A 24,136-nucleotide genomic window follows, 5' to 3' on the forward strand; every position below is an offset into this window, starting at 1 on the left:
CGTCAAGTCCAGCGCTTAGATTTCCCAATAAAGACACACAGGCTCGGACTTTATGAGCTGCCTCATTATTCTGTGTTTGCAGCAGAGCAGGGACTAGAATGCAGGACCCTTGCTGACCTCCAGGTCTAATGTTCTTTCCACTTCTCTGCATTGCTAAGCAAATGTAGGGACTACGAGAACATTTTATACAATGACATTTGTCATTTTATGGCCCATGACATATCATAGATGATACATAATTTTGTAATTGACTTTCATTTAAAAATAATTATGGCCAAAATGTTCGTCAAGACATACTTTTAATTGCCTCTATTTTTTAATGTGTTTACGAGGAATGTGCCATAAAGTGTAAATTAATGTACAAGAGAGCACAAAACAGGAGACCGAGAACTCACGCAGTGGCCTGGGAGTGTCAGCACGGCTCCCCAAGTGACTAAATGACACCCAGGGGATTCCCGCTCAGCAGTGTAAGCCATTAGTGCTTTCCGACATTTGGGGAAATGCATCCAGTGCCCCATTCCAAGCTTAATTGGCACAATAAATGTCAATGAAAGCTCCTTTAAGGTTTTAAATGGCAAAACTCAAGTGAAACTGTGTGTGTAGAGACTCGCGCAAGCCTTCTCTACAAGAAGCCTCTCCTCCAAAAGACATGGTGTGTTTACACAGGCTCCGAGTCTTCTAACCTGGACGCACACCACGCACTTGGATTTGCAGAGAACACAAAGTTCTTTTCCCCAGCTCCCCTACACGCATCCCTCCGAAGTGGCTTACAATCTGTTACATGTTTTATACGTTAACAGGATTCCGCGAGCACCAACAATGGGCCAGGACTGGAAAAGAGCCGTTAACAAGGTGGAAGGTCCCTCCCGTCGTGTGGAGAGACCCCCTAAGATGCCACCACTAAAGTCCCTTCCCACCCCTGGTTCTGTCTGACACGACTCCTTTTTTGAACTTTCATTTATGAGACTTAAAAGACAATTACTCATCCAGTGTAAATACAAAACAGGGTCTTTGTTAACTTCTGAACTTGGCAAACACATTTTTTTTATGTCCTCTGTACATCTCATTAACATAGGTGTCCAAAAATTCCGTTTTAATTTAAGTAGCCCAAGCTGCCAAGTGTGTGATATCATCATCCTCTTCCTCTGCCCTCCTGGAAGATGCTAGAACATAAAATGGGGAAAATTAGTCATTGGTGGCATGCACACTTTCAGCACAGAAAACTATGTATTAAAAGGTTATGTAGTTATAGGATGAAAAATAAGTGATAAAAGGGAGAAAACCGGCTATCATTTTAGGCAATCACGTGACCACAGGTAGGGGACATGGGGACAAACCTGCTCGGGAACGCTGTACAGTGGAGGACAGACCCTGCGTTCTGCCTGGTGTTCTGTCAGGCTGAGCCGGGAGGGATGAAGACGGAACATTTGGAAGTCGGATACTTGTCATTTTCTTATTTAATTCTTCCTGCTCCAATTCTTCAAGTTCTGCCATCAATTCATCCTGAACACGGGAGAAAGAAAGAATGATGGAATTAACGTTTCAAGCAGTGGGTTTCCTCAAACCCAGTAACAAGAACATCTGCTACCCAACTGATATGTAAGAACCCAGTGAAATGGAATATTTATTTTAAGACGAAGTCTTGTTTGCAACACTGAGCAATGACTGAAAATGAATATTTTGGGTTGTGCAAATTTGTTGTAGTTAATCTAATACTTCAGTAAACAGTGATTCAAGTACTTTGTACTAGCTGAATATAAAACCTCCCGTTTCCAGGAAATCTACTCCTTGTCTGTCAGTTTTCCAGTGTCTCTTTTCTACTGTCAAAAATTGAGAATCTGTGAAACTCGAACTGGAGGAAATCAATACTCTCACTGGGCTAGTGTTACTGAGAGTAAAACAACAGGTGTGGCAAAAGCATAAAACGGACAGACAGTAAAACGCTCCAAGATACTACAGTTCCTTTCTCAAACTGCCAAAGCCCATATAAAGACGCTGTGTGTTTGGGTTGGGAAACTGCAACTCAAGGCAGGTGTACTGTATTTCTTTCTTTCAGCAACAGGTCCAGGGTCTGGTTTAATTCTGAACTGCTCTCCATCCCAAGTCCATTGGAGTCACAAGACTAGTTTGAGGCGTTAAGGGTTTAAGTCGCCTTATAGCAGATAGGATATCACTTGTAGTTCAGATCTAATGAGCTCCGTGGGCCCTCAGGTAGAGTCCAGCTCCCCTGAGAGAGGCTGGGAGTTTAAACGAAATTTGTCATCGTTAGAATTATGAGGTTGTCCCCACTACAAGTGACCTAAGACACTTTATAGTCGACCAAGGAGAGTCTTCGTTTCTTCACTGATTCATCATTGAACAACGTTACTGAGGGCTCACTCCTGGCCTGACACTGAACGCAGACCTGGGGATGCAACGTTGAACCAACAGTCCCACCTGGAAGGAGGGACTGGTCATGATTGAATGTGGGAGAAAAGCACATAAGCAAATAATTCCCCTCTATTAAAATGAGAGTGGTAATACCATCGGCCATAAGAGGAAATCCGTAAGCCAACCACATCTGGTCACCCATGTGTGTCAGAGATGCCGCAAGCTGAACAACTCTCTGACCACATGCATGGTTACACCTACCCACGAAAAGGAAAGAAACCCTGAGCGTGTGTGTGAGCTAGTGTGCCCCGTGCAGTTGTATGCTGCATGAGTCCCCACGGGCTGTATAGATCAAGCCCCTTCAGAACAAATATTCCGAGGTCCGATTTCTACTCAGGAAACCATCAGGAACAAATACAGTAAAGACACTAATCGCAGAGCACGCTACCCCACACTGAATGTGTGCCCAGGATTACGAGGAATGCTTGATAGTTATTAACAGCACTGAAAAGATGGTGATATTTTCTTTCCCAAATGCTGACAGAATCATCATCTCCTCCATCAGGTACCAGTCACTTATTCATTCATTGGTAAAAGAATTTTATAATTTAAGAAACTGTAGTGATTAGTGATCCAGTAACTTTCTTTTTATAGATGAGAAAACTAAGGGGCAGAGAAGTGAAGGGCGTTATACACAGTTTAGTGAAACGGCCCACCCAGAGGTCCTCAGGAGCCGGGAGCCCTTCGAAGCTTGTGAGCCTCACCAGGGCTGGGCCAGCTTTCCGTAAAGGACCACACAGCACTTTGCAGGCTTTGCAGGCCAACATGGTCTCTGTCACATACTGGTTATTGCTCATGGTTATTGGTGGTGGTGTTTTCTGCAATCCTTTAAACACGTAAAGACCATCCTTAGCTCATGGGCTAGGATTTGGCCTGAAAGCCAAAATTTTCCGACTCCTGGGACACACCATTTTTAAAAGTTGTTGACCCCCAATCCTCATTTTCTGGGATTCTGTGGAGCCACATCTCCCCTTAGCAGAGGTGTCATTTTTAGTGGCACGTAGATGTAGGAAGTCACGTTTTTCACCATGCTACTCTGAGAACTGGAAACGTTTCCGAATCTGTCCCCATCCTACTTGTTGTGCTTCGAGTAGGACCACTGAAATTCACAGGGCCGACTCCACCATTATAATTACAGTCTGTCTCATTGGACTGATTCAGCCAAGTGGACTGTGTGTGTTAATACGCCCGCCACGTTTACTTTGTTTCATAGCCTGAGTAATGAACAGAGGCAGCCTAACCTCTCCTTTAGCATCCACAGCGCACGATGCGTCTGTTCCTGGCAGAGTCACACAGCCTGTTTTGTTTTGCCCAGATGTGCAAGCACTCAATTCCTCCTCATTATGGGCCATTTCGGCTTCCACCATTAAAGTCACGCGCTTTACATAATGACACACTGCTTTTCCTTAATAGCTGAAGACTTAACGAGGGGCTGTTTGCCAAACTGTAGTCATCTTTCCTTCGGATCAGAGCTACTAACACTTCACTTCCCTTGTAAGGACATTGCTAGCAAATGTCATGGATTCTTTGATGATATGTAAGGAAACATTTAAGGAGTGCTGCCTGCTCTGCATGGTGGGAAGCTAGGCTTTGCAGCAGCCGTCGTGCTCCATCCTTTAGGTCGTGTCACCCACTTACCTCATCAAAGTCGTCGCCAAATCCAACCCGTTGAGAAAACGCTTCTGAGATTTCTTGGGCGACATCCTGTTGCTCCGTGATCTCTTGCATCAAATCATCTATCTTGTTCAGATCCCTGAGAAAGCATCGTTGGTTGAAATAGTTTAGGATTTTACTTTAAAATTAAGAATTCAGATATAATCCCATATAAACAATGAGTCCATGTAATATAAATGCTTAGTTATTTCAGTAGGACCCCAAAAATTCCTGGCGGTGACCTTGATAACTTTAAAAGTGATTTGCCTTTCAAAAAATGAATAATCCTGTACATGCATGTATAATCCTGTAATACCTTTCAGATATTAAATAAATAGCCACGACATTTGGGAGTCACGTTTGAGAGAGCAAATTATTTTATAGCAATTATTTTATAAGAATCCTTGTAGACCCATTTTGAAATTTTATCTGGTAAGGCATATGTAAAATTTAAATATATGCTACTAGGTATCAAGGCTGCAGGAAATAATGTCACGGACCCCCAAGAACCACCATGAGTAAGATAAGCTGGAACAGCTCTCAGCAGCCCCTGAGTGGCAGCAGCCTTTTGTAGGAGCTCAATTCTGGAACCAGAGGACTGTCACATTCGCCCAGTAGCTTGGTGGCCCTGAATCCCTCTGGGCTTCCCCAGGGCTGCTGCCCCCCTGGGCGCTCACTGGTAAGGGCAGGATTAGGCATAAATCACCTGAGAAGGACCAGCAACTGCAGCAAAGGCATCGGGCAGCCCAGGCCCAGGGTGTACAGCTGCTTCAAGGAACCCCCCCCCCCCGCCCCGGGCCCCTAACCATGGGCCTAAGTGGTCAGGGGCTGACGTACAGGACCTGGACGGCTTCTCCAGGATGAGGCCCAACTGACGGTGCCAGAGACGCGATGCGTTTCCTTGTCATTAAGCAACCCAACCCCTGAAATTCTGATTCCCAGAGGAATAAGTCTTTTGCACGTTTGCCAGAAAAAGCTGAGTATTTCGATATAATTTCATGCAGTAATCAGAAAGAACACGTTGCCCACTCTCCTGCCCCCCCTTATTTCTAATTCTTATCATTCTATTTGTGACAAACATATAAAGTATGTATGTATAAAAAGGAGCATTGAAATTTGGGGCTGGGGGTGAACTTTTCTCAAAAGGAACACGATGGGAGGAAGTGGCTAAACGACCTGATTCTCTAAAACACTTTAGCCCCCGGCTTCCAGCAAGGTGAGAGGCTCTGGGCTCTGATGGGGACTATAATGATCTTTCTGCAGCCGTCAAAAGTATGGCTGACCATCAGTGAGTCATCAAGGCAAGAAAATGTTAGCAAAAGTGTCTTCGCCGACCCCGGCCTGGCCCTCTTCACCTCTTCCCATCCATGGGAAGTTCTCCGCCTCCCTCGGGCTCTCACTGCTCTGTGCGTCTTCACTCAGACTTCACTGTCGTATTTAATCTCCGGAACGGGTCAGGCCCCAGGCAGTGACTTCCCAGTATGAATACAACGCCCATGGTCACTCACCCCTCGACCACTATGAATACTGATTATGGATCGCTTACTTCATACCAGGAACTAAGCAAATGATGTCTCATGGTATTGCGAATGGTATTTGCAATAACCACATGAGGCAAATACTATTGTTGTCTCCAATGTACAGAAATGGAAACTGAATAGAGGGGCGAAGTAATGTGCCCAAGAATAGTCGGCAGTGGACCTGGGATTATCACCCAGAAAATCGGAGCCCCAAATCCATGTTCGTAACTATTATTCTGTGGCAGTGGTTCTCATACATGGTTAGGATCAGAACCAGCTGAGGACCTAGGTTACAAACACAGAGGTCCAGGCCCTACCCTCCTTCCAGGAGCCTGGGCAGCTGTATTCTCATAAGCAGCTTTCCGGGTGATTTTGATTCCCACCCACGTTTGACAACCACTCTGCCATCATTCTAACACACCCACAGGTGTTGACATTGAAGCTTTTTTTTTAAATTATGAGATGAGAAGTTACAGGTGGCCTGTCAGGCGACTGGGAAACCTTAAAGGCAACATGAACGTCCGCCATGTTTTCTTTTTTTGTTTTGTTTTTCTGCCACCATCACTTCCTCTCATTCTCTGAGGGAGCATTCCTTCCCGACATGTCCAAAAAGGCTCAAAAGGGTAAGTCCACTCTTGCCCCAGTCACCCTCCAGCTCTCCCAACACCCAGGGGATTTCTGGCTCAGACGGAGCCCAAAGCCACTCACATGTTGTCGTGGACGGATTTCATGGCTTTGGCCGCAAAACCCATGTTCTTCAGCACCTCGGTGTTGGTGTGAGAGTTCTCCAGGGCCTCTCTCTGGAACTCGATGGTGGACAGTGTGCCGTCAATCTGTGTGAGCTGCTTCTCAAACCTCTTCTTTCTCTTTAGTGCCTGTAATGCAGCTAAATATGGGAGAAGCCACGTTTGTAAGGCGAGAGCCCAGTCCCTTCCTCGGGGGTCATTTGCTCAGCGCCAACCATGGACTCAGCATTGTTGTCGCCCTACAGACACAGAGGAGACCAGGGAAAGCTGAGACACTCAAGGGGAAGCCCTGTCTTCCCGTCACTTGCACCACCTATCACTCCTGCAAACACTGTCATTCTTTGCATCCAAGGACCTGGCATGTGTCATAGGATGAAAAGTCAATTTTCATAGTCCATAAAACACACCACGGAACTGTTTCTGTCAGTACTGGATTTAAAAAAAAAAAAAAAAAGGATAGATACAAAAATAGGAGTAAAAAGTCATGCAAGAGAAAAATAAAACTTTAGAGGAAGGAAGAACTTTAATGACTGTTTACTCTAGCCCGGTTTCCTTATTTCAAAGACAAGTTAATTGAGACCCAGACAAGTTATATGACTTGCTTGAAGGTAGACAGTGAGTGGCAGTCCAAACTCTAGGAGGCCAAACGGCATGTCTTGGTCTGAAATGATTAGGAGATGGGCCGTTAAGGTTTTGTCTAACCATGAGCGCCCATGAAATCAACTGCTAGAGTCACACTCAAGAATCAGATGGCATACTGGTGACAGAAGTATTGCCTTCAGAGAAATGATATCTCAATACCCTTTGTAGATAATCTGTTTGCTTGTTTCCTCTCTGGAAATCTTTAAGACTTTATTTTTTACCTTGCAGTTAGGAAATTTCACCAGTAAGTCTAGGTACATGCCTCCTTTTTTTTTTTTTCTTTTCTCAAGTAAGCATTTATTGAGTGTTTTTACTCTGAAGAGTCAAGGCTTCCTTCATTTTGTGGAAATGGTATTCTTTAATTTTTTTAATTACTTCTTTCCCCTCCATTATTTCAGCCTCCTTTCTTCTGAAATCCCTATTCATGTTTATATTATCACCCACACTGTGACCCTTTCAAAGCATTCTTTCTCTGTTCTCTCTTTTGAAATCCTCTTGCAACGGATATTGGATTCCTTGGGTCTATCCTTCAGTCTATCAATATATCTCTCTTTTTGATCTACGTTCTTGGAGAATTCCTTAACTGTATATTCCAGATCGCTAAGTAGTCTTCAGTTTAGTTATTCTTTTTTTTTTTTACCCTTTCACTGATTTATTTTAAATTATGCTTTCAATTTCTAAGAACGTTTCCTTCTAGCTGTTCATTTATGTGGCAGCCCATTCTCGTCTTATAATGCAATCGCCTCTGGAATCTCCCTGAAGATGCTAATCCAAGTTCTGTTTCTAACATTTTTTTATTTCTTCCATTATTTCTCTTCCCTTGGGTTCAGCTGTTTGCCTGCCTTATCTTGATCCTTCTCTTTCATGCAATCACCTGTCCCGAGACTCTTCTGATCTTATGGGTTCACAGGTGTAACTAAGAGGCTAGAATAGTCAGCACGAGTTGATGTGCCTCTTGTGGTTCTGTTAGTGTGTTTGTCTCTGAGGCCTCTCTCTCTCTCTCTCTCTCTCTCTCTCTCTCTCTCTCTCTCTCTCTCTCTCTCTCTCTCTCTCTCTCTCTCTCAAGGGAAGGCTGTGCAAAGCTCTGTGGAAGAAGTGGGTGGGGCATGCCTGCAAGCAGCTGCCTTCAGTGGGTAGGGAGCAGGCAGACAGCCTGGGGGTTCCCACAGCTGCCAAAGAAAGGCTTTAATTTGGGTGTGGGACGTGACTTTTCTTCCCCGCCCTTCCCTGCCCTGTGGACAGTGGGGGTCCAGGGTTAACTCAGGCTCTGTTCTGCTTCCCTCTCCAGATGCAACACCACAATTTCAGTGCTTGCTGAACAGTACTTACACTTATTTATAGAACAGTTCCTATTTGTTTAACCTTTCCTTTAGAAAAGAGCCAAAACATTTTTTATAAGTCATCTGGCATCAAGGTCTTTTCACAAAACCACTCTGTGGAGAGGCTCTTCACATCAGAGTTGTATGAGGGTTTCCTGCCCCCACAGGGAGGATGGCCGGTCAACTCCCTGTGCTGACACCCTGCCTGTGGACCCATAGCTGCTGCTACATTGATCACACTGTCCCATAATGACTTGTACAATCAGTTCCACCCACCTCCCCTTTGAAGAAAGATTCTGCTCTCCTGTTTCCCCGGTACCTACCTAGCACATGGCCAATAAAATACGTATCAAAAACTGACATTGATTATCTGCTATAGGCCACGCTTGGGCAAAATGCTTTACGTGCATTATGTGACATATGGCATTAACTCCATAAAAACTCCAAGAGTAGATGCTATTATTGGCCTACTTTACAGAAGATGAAACACACGAGTATTACATGAATAAACCTGATCATTTGATGCACCTGGTGCAATGGAAAACGTATGGCCTCCAAGGCCAGAGTGTGAGTCCTTCTTCCGTCCTCGGTAGGTGTGTGCTCTTGGGGAAGTCACTTCCCTTTCTTGAGCTTCAGTTTGCTCTTCTGGATGTGGGGACAGAATCCCCAGAAGGCTGGGAGACTTAAAAATCAATATTAATTTATGGAAAACACTTTACATGGTCCCTGGGCATAGTAGGGACTTCCCAACTTGATGTTATTACTAATAATTGCTATTTATTTAACATTCACTAATTATTAAGATGGTCTATCTTATTTCTGAGACCACTGAGCAACAAGTTACCCATTTTTCACCAGACATCACCAACACAGGAATGTGACATTACAAAAGAGCTCCACTTTTCCAAAGGTGCAGCAGGAAATACTCTTCAACAGAGTATCACTACTCACCCTGAGAAGCCGAGCTCCCCACCCACCATACCCACAGGGGAATGTTCAAAGTGTGTCCCCTCCCTGTCTCGTCAGGCTGGTTCTGCGTCTACACTTATTTGGAACCTATTGACCCAAAAGACTTTTCCTTTTTTTTTTTTTTCTGAGAAAAAATTTAAAGTTCTCCATTAAAAAGTACGCCATGTTTCCTAGTAAGAATTAACTTTAGATTACTGTCTGCAAATCAGGAAGCAAGTTACTATAAAGGATGAGGCTTTGGAGCCACCAGATGTTTCAATCCCACCTCTTTCAATTAATAACTGCATAAGAAGCTCAGCGTGTGACCTTAACTCTTTGTAAGTGATGTTTGTTCATTTGAATCACAGCAACAACAACAAAGACACCTGGAAGATGACAGTAGAACACTGTATTCTGGAGTCAGTCTGCCTCCTCTGAAATCCAGGCTCCATCTATCCATAGCTATGAGACCTTACGTAAGTGGCTTCCTGGAAAACAGCTACAGCGCATTTAATTGTTGAGGATTAAGTGAAATAACATATGCAAAGTGTTTCGTGCAGTGTCTGGCACATAGTGCATCATCACTGAATACCAGAGACTTCAGAGGCCCCATCATAGTCTCCTGCACACGGTTGTCAGAACCATGTGGTGTGAACAACGTGGTATAATGCCTAACCTGGCAAATGCTTGTTATAAGAACAGTAAGTTCTGGTTGGGACACAATTTTAAATGCCTCTGTTAACATATGGTAGCTGCCTTTCAAAATATGTGGGAGAGAAACTTGAAAATTCACCCAGCATTGCGATCTCAACTGACACTATCATTCCCACACCACAACCTACAGACTGGCCTGCACCAGAGTCCCCAGCTCTGGGGAGCCAGGCAGGGGATGAAAGTAAGTGAAGCAGACAGAGGTGAGGGGAAAGGCCTTCTTTGTTTTCTCACCTGTGAGAGAGAAAAAGCTAGAGGCACGTTGCTCTACTGTAACAATAGCAAACCGTGCCAGCGTGGTAATGAATGGCAGTGGGCACTGGCCCCGGCATCAGGGAGCCACAGGGAGGATGGGACGTGGCGACTGGAGAAAACAGTGCTGCTCTCATGGAAGCAATGCCGCTGGGCTCCAGTCCACGGCTGCCATGCAGGCCCAGGCTTCCCCTGGTTCAAAGAAGCAAGGTGCCTGGATTCGCATGCAAAATCCCCCCCAATTTAAAAGCTGATTTACAATTTTCAAGAAAACCTGGTGTGAGCAAAACCGGTGATTCCCGCATGGCTGGATCTGGCCCCAGGACACCTGACACTTCTCGCAAATTCTGCCAGGCACTGTCAGCTTCTCCCAACACTAAGACAAGAGGCTTCTGTTCCAAAGAGCCAAGAAGCGGACGTGAGGCATCTCCCCGTGATCTGCTTCTCACATGCAATGACGATGCCAGCAGCCCACCATGAATCGGACAGGCTCTGACTTTGTCTTCTAATAAACCATCTGGGAGAGTAACAGCTGTACTGTTTCCAAGACACGCAACAAATCCTGCAAATGAAGGCTCGCTCCTGATTTGGCAAAGAGGAACATTTTTAGGTCTGTGTAACTTAACCTGCATGGAAGGTGCAATTCAATCTCCCAAGCTCCTGTGTGTATTTTGCAGCAGCTGGTGAAACCTGGATGACATTCATCATAAAACAAAGGAATTGACTGTATTCCTTTGTGGTGGAGAAACAGCGGGCCGGCGGGTATCGTCTCCTTGCATAGCAGTGATGCGCCTCCAGCAATGGAGTCACAGACATGTCCTCTGTCCCCTGCTGCTGGGGGAGCATGAAGAGCCTGCACTCCAGCCTGCTGAGGGTTGGGACTGAAACTGGAGAATTATCCCCTTGAACCCAAATCCAGCTAGCCCTGTACGACTTCACCATGCTGCCAGAGCAGGAAGGCTTCGGTCACCTAGGAAAAGACCTTAAAACAGCAGAAAAGAACTGCAGGTTCATTGCTCATGTAATGACGAGGGCAACAAGGTCCATCTGTTGTCCTTTCACTCAGGGTGTGCACGTGGGTGCATTGGGGATCCTTTAGTTGGCCAAGGAAGAAGCTTTTAGGAACCAACATATCCATGACTGCAGACTAGGAAACTGCTTTATGACAGCTCGTCTCTGTCCTGCGAAGAGATGGTCTCTAGAAAAGTCTGGAAAAAGTAATCCCAGAGAGGGCTTAAAATACATATGGCACCCGTAATTGGTTACGTCCTCTTTTGCCTTTAACGACGAAGTCTCATAATCACGTTGTTTAATTGGAGACACTTTACTAAACTTTAATGTAAGCCCCGTTCTTACTCACCTACCAGTCACTTCAGTCACTACAGAACACCTTCTGAAGTCTGTGGCCGCGTGTTTTAGCTCTCAAAACACACAATCTGAATAAGCAGCTTCCTAAGCATTCCACAAACGGAACAAAACCAAACTGTTTCAGTTCAAAGTCAAGGGTTCGATTAGAAACAGCTGGGGGAATGAATAGTAGAAAAGTCTAGCACTCATTTGGCCAGGGCCACCTCATCGCAAACCTCCCTGGCCTTCTTCACTTCTCGAAAATATTCCTTATCCCTCCCCTTGTCAGTCCACAAGCGCATAGGAAGCTCCGCCAGCCACCCAGCACCACGGGAGGTGCTGCGGGCACAAAGGTATGAGACTCCAATCTCAGAGGAGGAAAAACAGGAAATGGGCCTTCATTCACTTATTCCTCATTCAAGGAGCATTTATGAAACACCTCCTATGTTACAGGAGCTGTGCCCAGGGATACGAGCATGCGTACGTGACATCCTTCGCCTCAAGCAGCAGAGGAGACAGAGGAGAATGACACGAGACGTGTACCAGGTCCAGGGGCCACACAGAGGAGTGTAAGCTCTCTCTGGAGGGCAGGGGAGGGTGTCCCAGAGGAGGCCGTGTTGAAACAGATGACTGTCCACAAGGGACTCAGACACACTGTTCACTGGGGAACATGAGTGATGCAGGCATGGCACAGACGGCCCCTTCCAGCACCCCCATCCTCTCTCCCCTACTGCAGAGCTCCTGCTAACCCGGGTTTCTGGCTGAGATATGTAAGAAATCAGAGATTCGGAACCTCAGAACTGAGCAAATCACACCAGCTTGCCACACTCGCTGGGTTGTACAGGTAACCTCCATATTTTAGAGGGCTCGCCAATACTGAACGCCATAAAAAGGGAAACCGCGAGCTAACAGGAAAGAGAGCACAGCAGTGCCCGACGGGATTACGCAGCGCAAAGCAGGTGCCTGACAGGACAAGCAAGGAGCTGAAGGGATGTTCTAAGGAAAGGGCATTTGCAAGTGGACTACGGCTGCAAGCAAGCCAGTAATGAGGGGCTGAGTTTTTGCGTAATTAACCTGTTGTTGGAACAACATCCCAATGTATTAATTAAAATTTACTTGATATTCTTTGTAAAAGCCCAGTTAATGTTTAACACCAGGCAGAATATATAGCTAATTTAATGAATGTGTTTTTCTTGCTAGTACTATTAGTAAGCTCACAAACTGGTAACCTGTGGGCCTGCTATTGCCTAGAATATAGAGAAAACAGTATGAATATGAAACCAGCAATAGTAAACAGAGAAATTCAGAAATAGTTGGCTATTCTTAATTCTATAGGGTGGACACATGTACTTATGGATGTAGTTTTATATTACATGTGTGTATATGCGTATATGTGTATTTGTGTGCATTTCTGTGTGTATGTGTGTGTGTGTGTGTTCTAGAATATGGTTCTATATTCTATTTATAAACAAATATTTTCTATTCACACGATGCAGCAGTATGTTCTACCATTGTGCCCGTGGCTTAAAGGTCCTCTGAGAACCCACAAACTATACCCCTCTAGCCCCTTTCACTTTCACTGTCTATAATTGTATGATTATTGCTTTGAGATCCTAAGATCACCAAATATCAGGAAATACACAGCTCCTTTCCTCAGGGTGACTATTACTATTACTATTTGAAGTTATTTAAGAATAAGATTACCTTGAAATTGATGATGACCTATACTCTTCTTTCCTTTTTCAAACATAAGTGGGAGAACCATACCCAATAAATCCAGGTAGTTTCCACAAATGAAACTTTTCAAACTGCTCACAAAATAATAAAACATAGGCTCTTGCATATGTGATCTGTAAAGTAGGTATACATTTATTTAACATAATTATAATTTTTTTCTTGCTGCAGTAGAAATTTTGAGTTAGAATAATATCGTTGTTCAGACTCCAAGGCTATATTGACTTTCACTTGACAGGTATAAAATACATGCAAAGAATTGGTCATGTAAACTGCCCACTGGGAAAACCTGTTGCACAATGTTATTGCTCTAGCAAACAGGACACACCCACTCTGCCCAGGCAGCATACAACCGGTGTGAAAGAACCAAACAAGTCACTAGAGATTCATGTTTGAATAGAAAATAAAATGTCCAAAGTGCATGTCAAATATTATGGTTGCATCATTTCACTCCTCTAAATTTCTATGTTAGACAAATATAAAAGTGTAAACTTCATTTAAGTTAGGTGCTTGACATTGAACTTTAATTTTTAAATCAAGAATTGAACTTCTAATGCAAGGGTTCCTGACTTTTAGCAGAGAATAATCAACTTTTCCTGTCCTGTAATTTTTAAAAATCGCCGTTTTCGTCGGCTTGCTTTTTGGGGGTTTGTTTTGTTTTGAAGGTAGCCATGCCCATGTTGGTATTGATGTCACTACCGTGTTTCCCCGAAAATAAGACCTAGCCAGACAATCAGCTCTAATGCGTCTTTTGGAGAAAAAAATAGTATAAGACCCGGTGTTATGTGTTATGTTATGTTATGTTATGTTATGTTATGTTATGTTATGTTATGTTATGTTATGTTATGTTATGTTATGTTATGTTATGTTATGTTATGTTATGTTATGTTATGTTATGTTATGTTGTTATGTTATGTTGTTATAGACCCAGTCTTATATTATAGTAAAATAAAACCAGATCTTATATTAATTTTTGCTCCAAAAGACGCATTAGAGCTGATTGTCTGGCTAGGTCTTATTTTCGGGGAAACACGGTCTGAGGTAGAGCTGATGGAAGTGACACACAGAGCAGATGGAAGTGGGGCTTTATCTGCCCCACACCCCCTCACTGGAAATACCCACAAGTTAGAAATCCCTAAGCGAAGGACGTGGCAGTGGGCTGGAACAGCCATTGTGCAGGTTTGAGTTCTTACTGGTTGAAAGCAGGGCCATATAAACTCTGGACTTAGCCCCAAATAGTTCCAGAAGCAATTCCCTATTAGTACCATTTGTTTGAGGTAAGTAATCAAACCCTCGGGTACAGGAGAGTCAATTATTGAGGAAATAATATTTAATAATACTATCTGTTTTATATTTAATCCACATTTATTCTTGCTTTTTGGTTCCTCCTTCTGCAAACTTTTAAGCCAACTGTGTGTTGGTTAAAACTTCTATCAAATTATAGAGAAAGCAGGGGGAGCTCACATTACTCACATGTACTGAAAGTTCTAATCAGAGGTTAGTAAGGCAAAGAGTGAGAACGTGACTTAAAAAAATAAATCCTCAATGTTATTGTGCAGGTTGGAGGTACATATTTCAAGTATCTGTGATAATGCTGTCCCTTAAAAGTACAAACTGAGTCACAGGTACTTAAGCATATGCTGAAAAATGAAACCAAAATAGGTCATTCGTGCCCTTTCCAAAACTTACCCACAGAGCAAAGCAACATAAACGAAAAAAATCTCAGTATTAGATTCCTTGCTTTATATCTCATTGGTTAGGGTAGCATGCGTTTTTCTTGTCTGTTATCTTGAAACTGAAATCCGATCAGAAATAAGTATCGTGTTTCCCCAAAAATAAGACCTAGCCAGACCATCAGCTCTAGTGCGTCTTTTGGAGCAAAAATAATATAAGACTTAGTATTGTATTATATTATATTATATTTATTATATATTACCCGGTATTATATTTATTATATTATATTATATTATATTATATTATATTATATTATATTATATTATATTATATTATATTATATTATATTATATTATATTATATTATATGACCCAGTCTTATATTATATTAAAATAAGACTGGGTCTTATATTAATTTTTGCTCCAAAAGACGCATTAGAGCTGATGGCCCGGCTAGGTCTTATTTTTTGGGGAAACACGGTAGTCCTAAATACTGAGAAACACACTGCTAGCACTAAGTACACCCAAGGGCAAGCGTATAGTAATTTCCTGCCATAGATCCTTGAATCTGTACAAATCAGTGACTTTGGCATAATAAAGTTAGTAATAAACTTTCTACCTTATTCTACCTTATTGTAGCTGATTCAATAAACAGCAAAATAGCACAAATCCAGGAAAATTATATTCTTTGCTTAATGTAAATATTTCCTAAAATATGGTAGGCTATTCTTCAGCTTCGTAGAATGTACATGAGGAGGAGGAGGGAGAAGAAGGTGAAGGAGGAGAAGAAGGAGGAGAAATGAATGTTCCAATATTTATAATAACGCTCCGAATTCCTGAACGAGAAAAGCAAACTAGATGCAAGGTTGCGTAACACAAGACACTGTACCAATTACCCTTCTGGAAGTAGCTATCACACACCAGCAGACTGTCAAAATCTATGCCGCAGATACTTGAAGGAATGATTCTAGAAAAGAAATACTCTGCACTCCAGTTTCTGAGGCAGCAGAAAAGAAGACAGTGGTAACTAGCAGCCAATCTGAGTTCACAGATGAAACACAGCAAACGAAGTTCCTAACCGTCTTCACTCGGGTTCCTGGATGCTGACTCCAGGAGACACCATACACCACCACTGTCCTAACCTTAGGCCCGTCACAGCCATCCCGAAAGCTCTGACTACCGCAATCCTCAACCTTATCCCTCATCTCTTGACACAGAACCTCCTGGTGTGGCATTTTAAAAAGCTTTCCAGGGGATCTGATGACGCTAACACAGTATCAGTTCATAAACCAGCATTTGTGGCCCATGGGTGTGTGACTGTAGTTTGGTGTTAGGACTATAGTTCTTAAGGCATATTGAGGCATTGCTAGGGAAAAGAGACAACGGTGGCAATTTAAGATGATAATGGCTAGAAATGTAGGTCAGGTGTATTAGTCATAGCTGGATGAATAACTGAACTCGTTGAGCGTTGATCTGTCCAACTGGTAATCATTCCTTAGCAGAATCTCCGATGATCTGTGGTTACTGTCATGCAGAGGGTATCCTGGGTGGAGGTCCCTGGCGGCATGCCGTGAGGCTCTGCCATGGGTTGTCTTACTCAGTCTATTTTAACCAAGACGTTGACAGCCATAGAAAAGGCTGCTGACCACCTTTGTGACTGATTCAACTAAAATAAATAGCTCATATGTAAGACAAAATTAGAATTAATAAAATCTTGATTTTAAGACAACTGAAAAGATGATTGTCAATAGCAACACATGTAAAAACGCCACATGAAAGCTTAACATAACTTAACTAAGGGGGAGAGGGCCAACCTGGCCTGGATGTTTAACCCCTTCCAAATGCAGTGGGGAAAGCAACTGAGATGGCCTCTGAAATGCAAACTGAGGCTATACTAAGAGAACAAAAGAGAGAGCCCTCCGTGCTGGTCAGTGTGCGAGTGAGAGAGTGGGGGTGTGAGTCTGTGCAGGGTCCTTGCCAGGGCTCAGAGGGCACAGGGAGGGAGTGGGAAAGCGAGAACGTGTAAGTGACAGGGCTCCCAGGGCTGCTTCAGATGTGTTGGTTCTCCCACCCAGCGGTGGGGACGCAGGGGGACTCCTGAGGTGGGGGAGGGATTGGAGGTGGGTCCTATTTCCATTGCCCTGTGTTTTCCAGACAGAGAAGGCCAGTTGAGTGAGAAGAATGCCCGGCCCAGACATAGGTAGTTAATGCCCCAGGAATAAAGCTTGTTCTTCTCCCAGCCCCAGAGCACAGTGTGGTAGAAACAATCAGATAACTGGAGGCAAACAGAGCGCTGTGTTACAGTGCTTGGTAGTCGCTGGAAGACTGGAAAACGCGGAGAGCCTTCTAAGGGTCTAGGACCAAGAGTCACGGCACCATACGAACATCCCTAAAGAAAACTAGGTTCAGATCTCTGGACCCTGCACTCGACCTACTAAATAGGAATGCTTAGGGAGGTACTCGTGAGTGTCCAGTTTAACAAACATCCTCAAGGAGCTTTGATGCAGGTGACCTGACGATCACATTTTGAGAAACTCTCTTAAGAAAGGCGGTCACCAGGCAAGTGATAGCTCCCAAGGGAACTCCCATCCTTGGGTCCTGCCGTCTCTGTCTCTGTTACCTGAGCTAGGCCGGTGCCCTCACCCTTTGGCTCTCCACTACCTGACACGGATGTGGCTCTCCGCACACAGAAGCACTCGCACAGAATTCTGCTCTGCGCCGACTGTAAGAAAAAGCAAATTCCCGAGCCGGAAGGGGTTCCAGCACTGAGCTAAGCCAGCAGGGCTGCACACACCTGGCCCCAAGGATGACTAGGTCTGTGCGTGACTCTGAAAGCAAAGGTGCCCTGGCCCCAAAATACAGCCCAGGCTGCAAAGAGAGCCTCGTACACAGGAGGCAGGCTGTCCACCACACACACGCCCGAGGAAGGGGCCCAGTGGGCCTCGGACCCGGTTCCCACTGGGGTCATGTGTGACGATCCTGCGTAGGGAATTCGGGCCACTTTCGCTTCCCCCCATCCTAGCCTTTCTTTTCCATCAGCCCAACAGCCTGGGGCCCACGGACACCCTAGACTGGACCCACCCCTTTTTACATAGGGACGTGTTTGGAGCTGTTGGTCAGCTGGCACAAGGTATGCAACGGGGCCGGGACTAGGGTGTGAATTCAAGGGAACTCTCAGAGTCGCACAGTGTGTCCTAGGGGGTGCTACCTGGCCTCCCCGGCCTTGGTAAGGACACTTCCGCCCAGTAAGGGGTAACCGAGGAAGTGACCAAGGTGGGGCTGTGGACAGGACTCTCAGAGGGGTGACCGCTGTCTTCAAATATGTGAAAAGTCTTCATGTGACAGATGGAGTAGATTGATTCCAAGTCATTCCAGAAGACAAAATGTGAGCCAGTAAGTGGAACATACTAGGAAGCCAATTTCAGCTTTAAAAAAAGAAAAAAGCTATCGTTACATTGGCTGGTATTTATAGAACACTGAATAAAGGCCTTTACACAGTCATGTCTTTAAGCCTCATGGCTCTGAGAATCAGCCTTATCATAGCCGTTATGCAGATGAGGAAACTGAGAATTTGACAGGCCAGGGAGGTGGTCTAAAGTTACACAGCCCAGGCAGCGCTGGGACCCAAACCCAGGGCTGTCAGCTCTGGCACCCAGGCGCTTACCTACTACACAAAGTTACTTTCTATCAAGTGCATAAAACTTGGATCAGGATATTAAATTGAAGCAAAATACCTATGACCATCTCTCAGTGATACTATTTTAAAAAAAAACTTCATAAAGGAGATTAGGACAGCGACCCCTGAGACATTGCACCAAACCAGTGCAGCGGGAAGGGTTTGCAGTGCGTTAAGATACTGGTACTCTCAGCTCCTGAGGCCGCCAGCCAAATATCACCAGTGCCCCTGGGTGCCATAATGTGACAAAGGCTAGGAAGGGCTGCAAGACTGAGGGACTCAGATTTCTGCCTCATTAACATTACTGTGGATTTGGGTCCCTAATCCTAAACTCTGGACACAGAAAAGAATCACCGGGGGCACTTGGTACAACAACCACTGCCTAAGCCCCACCCACTCAATTATATCCCAATCTATGGGGATGGGACCCAGACATCAAGGTGACTTTGATCTACAGCCAGGATTGGAAACTGCTCTGCGGGGCCGTGCTCAGCCGAAGTAGAAAAGTGATGTATGAAAAGTGTGCTTTTCCACCAAGCACACTCCTAGCTAGAGAGCAGGAGACCTATCGGGAATGGGAACAAAGCGCATTCAAGAATGTCTGACCCATGAAGAGACATTTTTCTAAAAAGGACACACAGATGGCAAACAGACATATGAAGAAATGTTCAACCTCACTAACCATTAGAGAAATGCAAATAAAAACCACAATGAGATACCACCTCACCCCAGTCAGGATGGCTATCATCAATAAATCAACAAACAACAAGTGCTGGCGTGGATGCGGAGAAAAGGGAACGCTGGTGCACTGTTGGTGGGAATGCAGATTGGTGCAGCCACTATGGAAAACAGTTTGGAGATATCTCAAAAATCTGAAAATGGAACTACCTTATGATCCAGCAATCCCACTCCTAGGTATCTATCCGGAGAAATCCAAAACTCCAATTCAAAAATCTTTATGCACTCCTATGTTTATTGCAGCACTATATACAATAGCCAAGACCTGGAAACAACCGAAATGCCCATCAGTAGATGACTGGATTAAGAAACTGTGGTACATTTATACAATGGAGTATTACGCAGCCATAAAGAAGAAAGAAATCTTACCATTTGCAACAACATGGATGGACCTAGAGAACATTATGTTAAGTGAAATAAGTCAGAGAAAGACAAATACCATATGATCTCACTTATATGTGGAATCTAAAGAAAAGAATAAGTGAATGAACTAATCAGAAACAGTTTTGGAAACATGGAGGAAAAACTGAGGGTTGCTAGATGGGCAGGGGGGTGGGGATAAGGGGAAGGTGAGAGGTTTTGGGAACGTACAGAGGGATAGTGGATGGGGGGAGGGGGGTTCACACAGTGTGAGGGATATAAATGATAAATGTCTAAGTTTTGCTTTGTCTTGTGCACCTGAAACTGATTAATAAAAAAAAAAAAAAAAAAAAAAGAATGTCTGACCTCTTAAAGCGTTTAAGCAATTCCTGAATCTCGTTCCCACCATTACTCTTTCGGATCACCAGGGCCTTGGCTGCAGCAAAGCCAGTTTGGTGGGGCACACTCAGGTTCGTTCTGGTAGATCACGGTGACTGCCAAAGAAGTCTGGAGTGAGCAGCATTAGCTACCACCGCACAGCTTTGCAACAAGTTACAATGAGAGCAAGTGTCAGGCTAACTCCCGCAAATCACTTAGGAACAAACATACACTGGGCAAGAGACAAAGCCATTTTTCACCCTGTTCCACGAACTCAATGAAGTCCCCACTTTATGTCTGTTTAGGTTCAACCCACCTTATGTGAAAGGCTCCCTGCAGACGCAGTGATGTCCCCTGGCAGGTGCTGTGCCCTGTGGGAGGTGGACTCGCTCAGAGACCCACCTGAACCAAGGGCCAGACACTGCACTGACCTGAGCTGGAGCCTCAGGTACCATCCTGACGGTAAGTTACTTACACCCCCAGCACATTCTTCCCACTGGTTCTTGTGTGGGGGGCAAGGAAGTGCTTCTAAACCCCGGTGGCCAATCCACCTGTTGAGAATATACACAACTTCGCCAATAAGCTCCCGTTTCTAACGCTTACTATGCTCATTTCAGAGTTCCTCACTTTACCAATAAAACCCATTTTCGACAGTCAGAATGCCGTCAAAACTTCTGTTGTTGCAGAGAAATAGACCGCGGGAGAATGTGTAGACGCCAGAACTGTGGTTCTTTCTGACATAATACTACTCAACTAGTACTCTCGACAGCGTGTTTGCTGGCCAACCCCTCTGGAAGTAAAAGTCCAACTGCATGTGCATGTCACCCTGATTATCATGTAAATAACAGCCATTCTAGCTCTGACATTGTGTAACACAAGGTCCATTTCTGTCAAGTATTTTGGGCCTTCCATTCGTTGCGTGTGAAAATACTTCTTAGGGGCCAATGGAAGACAGTATGTGTATATGAGTTACCAGGTTTATTTGGTGATGCCGATATTGCCAGGATATTCCAAAGCATGGTCTCTCATCGCATTCTTTCCATCATTCAGATCGCAGATGACCCCATGCTAACCAGCTCTTCCTACTCCAAGGGCCCCCGTAGAACCAGGCCTGGACTAACACCGGTGTAGCTCCCAAAGATAAACTACAAAGAGTAAATGGATTTTCTGACACCAATTGAGTATCTGCACTTGACACTTGCATGTATAGCGTCTCTGACTTAAGGCAGTCAGATCGATGTTCTTAACTAGCACTGGCTTTATTTATTTTTTTTTTTTACTGACTTTATAAAGTCTACTTGTTTACACTTTAGTGCATTGCCAATTGCAGAACATTTCTATATGTGTTTTACAATTTGGTCTTCCGAAAACAAATGTATATTTTTACCACTTCCTAGACGCAGATGTTCAATTTTTCAGATTTTTTGAAACCAATATTTACTAAGCAACCACAGTAGATAAAGCTACATACAGATCCAGACGGATGACAAAACAAAAAAGAAAAGAAAACCTTTTACAGACACTAAGCAAACATCAGTTTGATAAAAAAAACATCAGTTTTTATCAAACTGAAGAGGAAGGCAGAGGAACAGAACAACCAGTGAGTTTTTGGCAAGCCATAATGGCAGTGCCTCTGTAGAAATTGCCATTTGATAACGCCCCAAAATATTTTCAGACATAAAGTAAAAATAGAAACCAGCACTTAACTCAAAAACAGGCTATAATGTGGCCAAAAGTTATAAGCAATGGCACAGAAAAAGATGAAACTTGACTTTTTTCTATTGTTGGTAATCAGAGGGCGTGAATGTATCAGGACCATTTTTATGGGAACCAGTAGGAAGTCAAGGTCAGCTCCAAGAGATATAATTCCTTTCCTGCATTGAACAATGGCAGCCTCATTTGGGAGAAGCTCAATCTCCCAGGCTTCGTTATGACTTAAGAAGGCAAGTTCCAGCTTTGGTGGTGAGCAGAGTACTGTGTGGCCACTTCTATTTCAGGGTCTGCCATTGACCTTGAGTTAAAAGAGCAAATCCCTTCAACCTCTGGCTGGGTTTTATATGTTCCACAGGTGCTGTTTACATCTATTGTCTATAGAGAGAGCTGTACACCGAAGAAACCAATTAACTCTGACAAAGAAAGAAAAGTTCAAGGTGCAATGTGGGGCCCGAAGAAGCATTACTGACTCAAAGTCCCTTGTGTGTGGCAAAGCCAGTGCTAGGAAATTTAATATTTAATTCCCTGTCTTTTTGTTGTATAATGTCTCGACTGCATGACAGCCAACTAAAGTCTCCGACAGCTGAGGCATCAGGGAAACCAACACTACTAGAATATACTTCGCTGGAGATTTGCATGCAAGTTAAAAGGTGTGATTCAACAGCCAAACCCGGGGTAGAAAGCCTGATTTTGAGTGTTGAGCTCAGCAAGCCAGGAGCAAAATTTAAGGAGGCGCCAAAAAATTCAGTCATCAAGATACATACTATGTTCATGCCGTATATTTAAAACTCAAAATTAATGAAAAAGTCCACAATGAACAAAATATCCCATTTAAAAACAGAATTTTAAATAAAGAAGTGCCATGCAAAACACATAAGAGCCAGAGGCAAAAGACCAAAAAAAAAAAAAAAAAAATCAATAATAACGATCCTGTCTTTATTTTAAATTTTGATATTTTGTTCATCGTGGATTTTTTCTTTTGGCATTAATTTTGAGTTGTTAAAATATTGCATACAAATAGTGTTCCTCTTGGTCACTGAGATTTTGGGGGCCCCCTTACATTTTGCCCTCCAGGAGCATACAGGGCTCAGCTCAATGCAGTCCCAGTGTGGGGGTCAGTGCCAGTTCCTAGAAAGGCTGTGGAAGCACACCTGGCCGCCCAGGGGACAGGTGCGGTGGGCTGGGCTGGCCTGTCCCCAAGGAAAGTGCTGGGGCAGGAAGGTGGGAGTCCCCCGGGGCCAGTCCCGGAGCCTACCTCGCTTATTCTGCGTGCCGTGCTTCTTGGCCAGGGTGAGTTCCCTCTGGATTCGGTTTTCCAGGTACTCCTGTTTCTTGCCCAGCATCTCTTCAGTTTCTCGGAGTCGGGCCAGGGCCTCCTGGGGGCTGGGAGCCGCTCGGCTCTTAGAAGAGCCTCCCCCTTTAAAGAATTTGCCCAACTTGCTCATGGCTGTGGAGCCGGGGGCCGCCTGGGGGACAGGCAGCGAGACCGTCCTCCAGTCTCCAGGTCCCAACCTAGAAGGCGGCGCTCCTGGGAATCAACAAGTCGTCGGGGCAGGTGACACACACTCCTGGGCATTTCCTGGCGCCAGCGCCCCGCCCTCGGCTTGGCCGGGAGGGGAGGGCGCTGGAGTTGGACTTGGCGCCACCTGCCCTGGGGAGTTCGGGGACAGCTGGGAAGGAGCGCAAAACTCAGGACCGCAGCCAAGTGCCGCGTTGTCCCCGCTGGGGACAGCAAAGCCATGTCCCAGGGGTCTTGTGGGGAGAGAGAAAGAGAGAGAGAGACCCTGATAAACAAAATGCTTTGTTCCATACGTGTTTGTGCGTTGTGTTTGTGGAGTGTGTGTGTGTGTGTGTGTGTGCAGTGTTCCTGTACTCCGTCTCTGTCCTGGTGAATAAAAGCATTCAGACTTGCCCGCGGGGGTGTGTGGGTGTGGGTGTGGAGGCATGGGCTCACAGGACAGGGGTCTGCCACTGTGACGCAGGTGTGCAGGCCAGCGGCTTTCTCTAGGAGCGGCTGGCCAGACTGGGCTTGTCTCTGCAGGTGAGGAATCTGGGCAGGCCCCTGACGCTTGGCTGCCAGCTGGCATGGGTCACTTCTAGATCAGCCTTCCGTGGCTTGAAGGGGCTGAGATGGCGGTCATCTCTTTCCCTAATGTCAGGAAGCTGAGTGTGTGTGGTTGTTGCATCCGATGCTGTAATTAGGAACCAGCGTGACTGTTAGTGTATCAGAAACCTTTCATGGGGTGCCCTGGTGTTGGGATCTACGTCACAGGCCTTTACAGAGGCAGCGAAGTGA

The 24,136-nt window shown here is 44.8% G+C and overlaps 1 protein-coding gene across 1 annotated transcript; it reads right to left on the reverse strand.

The window, feature by feature from the left end:
* Positions 1–990: 990 nt before the first annotated feature.
* CHMP4C (charged multivesicular body protein 4C) lies at positions 991–23,649 on the reverse strand. The gene is made up of 5 exons (XM_074318499.2): positions 23,096–23,649; positions 6,312–6,489; positions 4,069–4,183; positions 1,338–1,503; positions 991–1,163 (listed from the first exon to the last, which is right to left on the reverse strand). The coding sequence occupies exons 1-5, from the start codon at positions 23,283–23,285 to the stop codon at positions 1,099–1,101; spliced, it is 714 nt and encodes a 237-aa protein (XP_074174600.1). The 5' UTR covers positions 23,286–23,649; the 3' UTR covers positions 991–1,098.
* Positions 23,650–24,136: the final 487 nt, after the last annotated feature.

This window comes from Rhinolophus sinicus, chromosome 7, assembly GCF_057876585.1.
Source record: "Rhinolophus sinicus isolate RSI-liver-muscle chromosome 7, RSI-T2T, whole genome shotgun sequence".
NCBI classification, from domain to species: domain Eukaryota; kingdom Metazoa; phylum Chordata; class Mammalia; order Chiroptera; family Rhinolophidae; genus Rhinolophus; species Rhinolophus sinicus.

Coding starts and splice junctions, on each gene's coding strand:
- CHMP4C (XM_074318499.2), bottom strand. CDS start 23,285: ATGAGCAAGTTGGGCAAATTCTTTAAAGGGGGAGGCTCTTCTAAGAGC. Junction 1,504..4,068: donor TTGGCGACGACTTTGATGAG/GTAAGTGGGTGA, acceptor TCCCGTGTTCAG/GATGAATTGATGGCAGAACT. Junction 1,164..1,337: donor TGTACAGCGTTCCCGAGCAG/GTTTGTCCCCAT, acceptor TTTATGTTCTAG/CATCTTCCAGGAGGGCAGAG.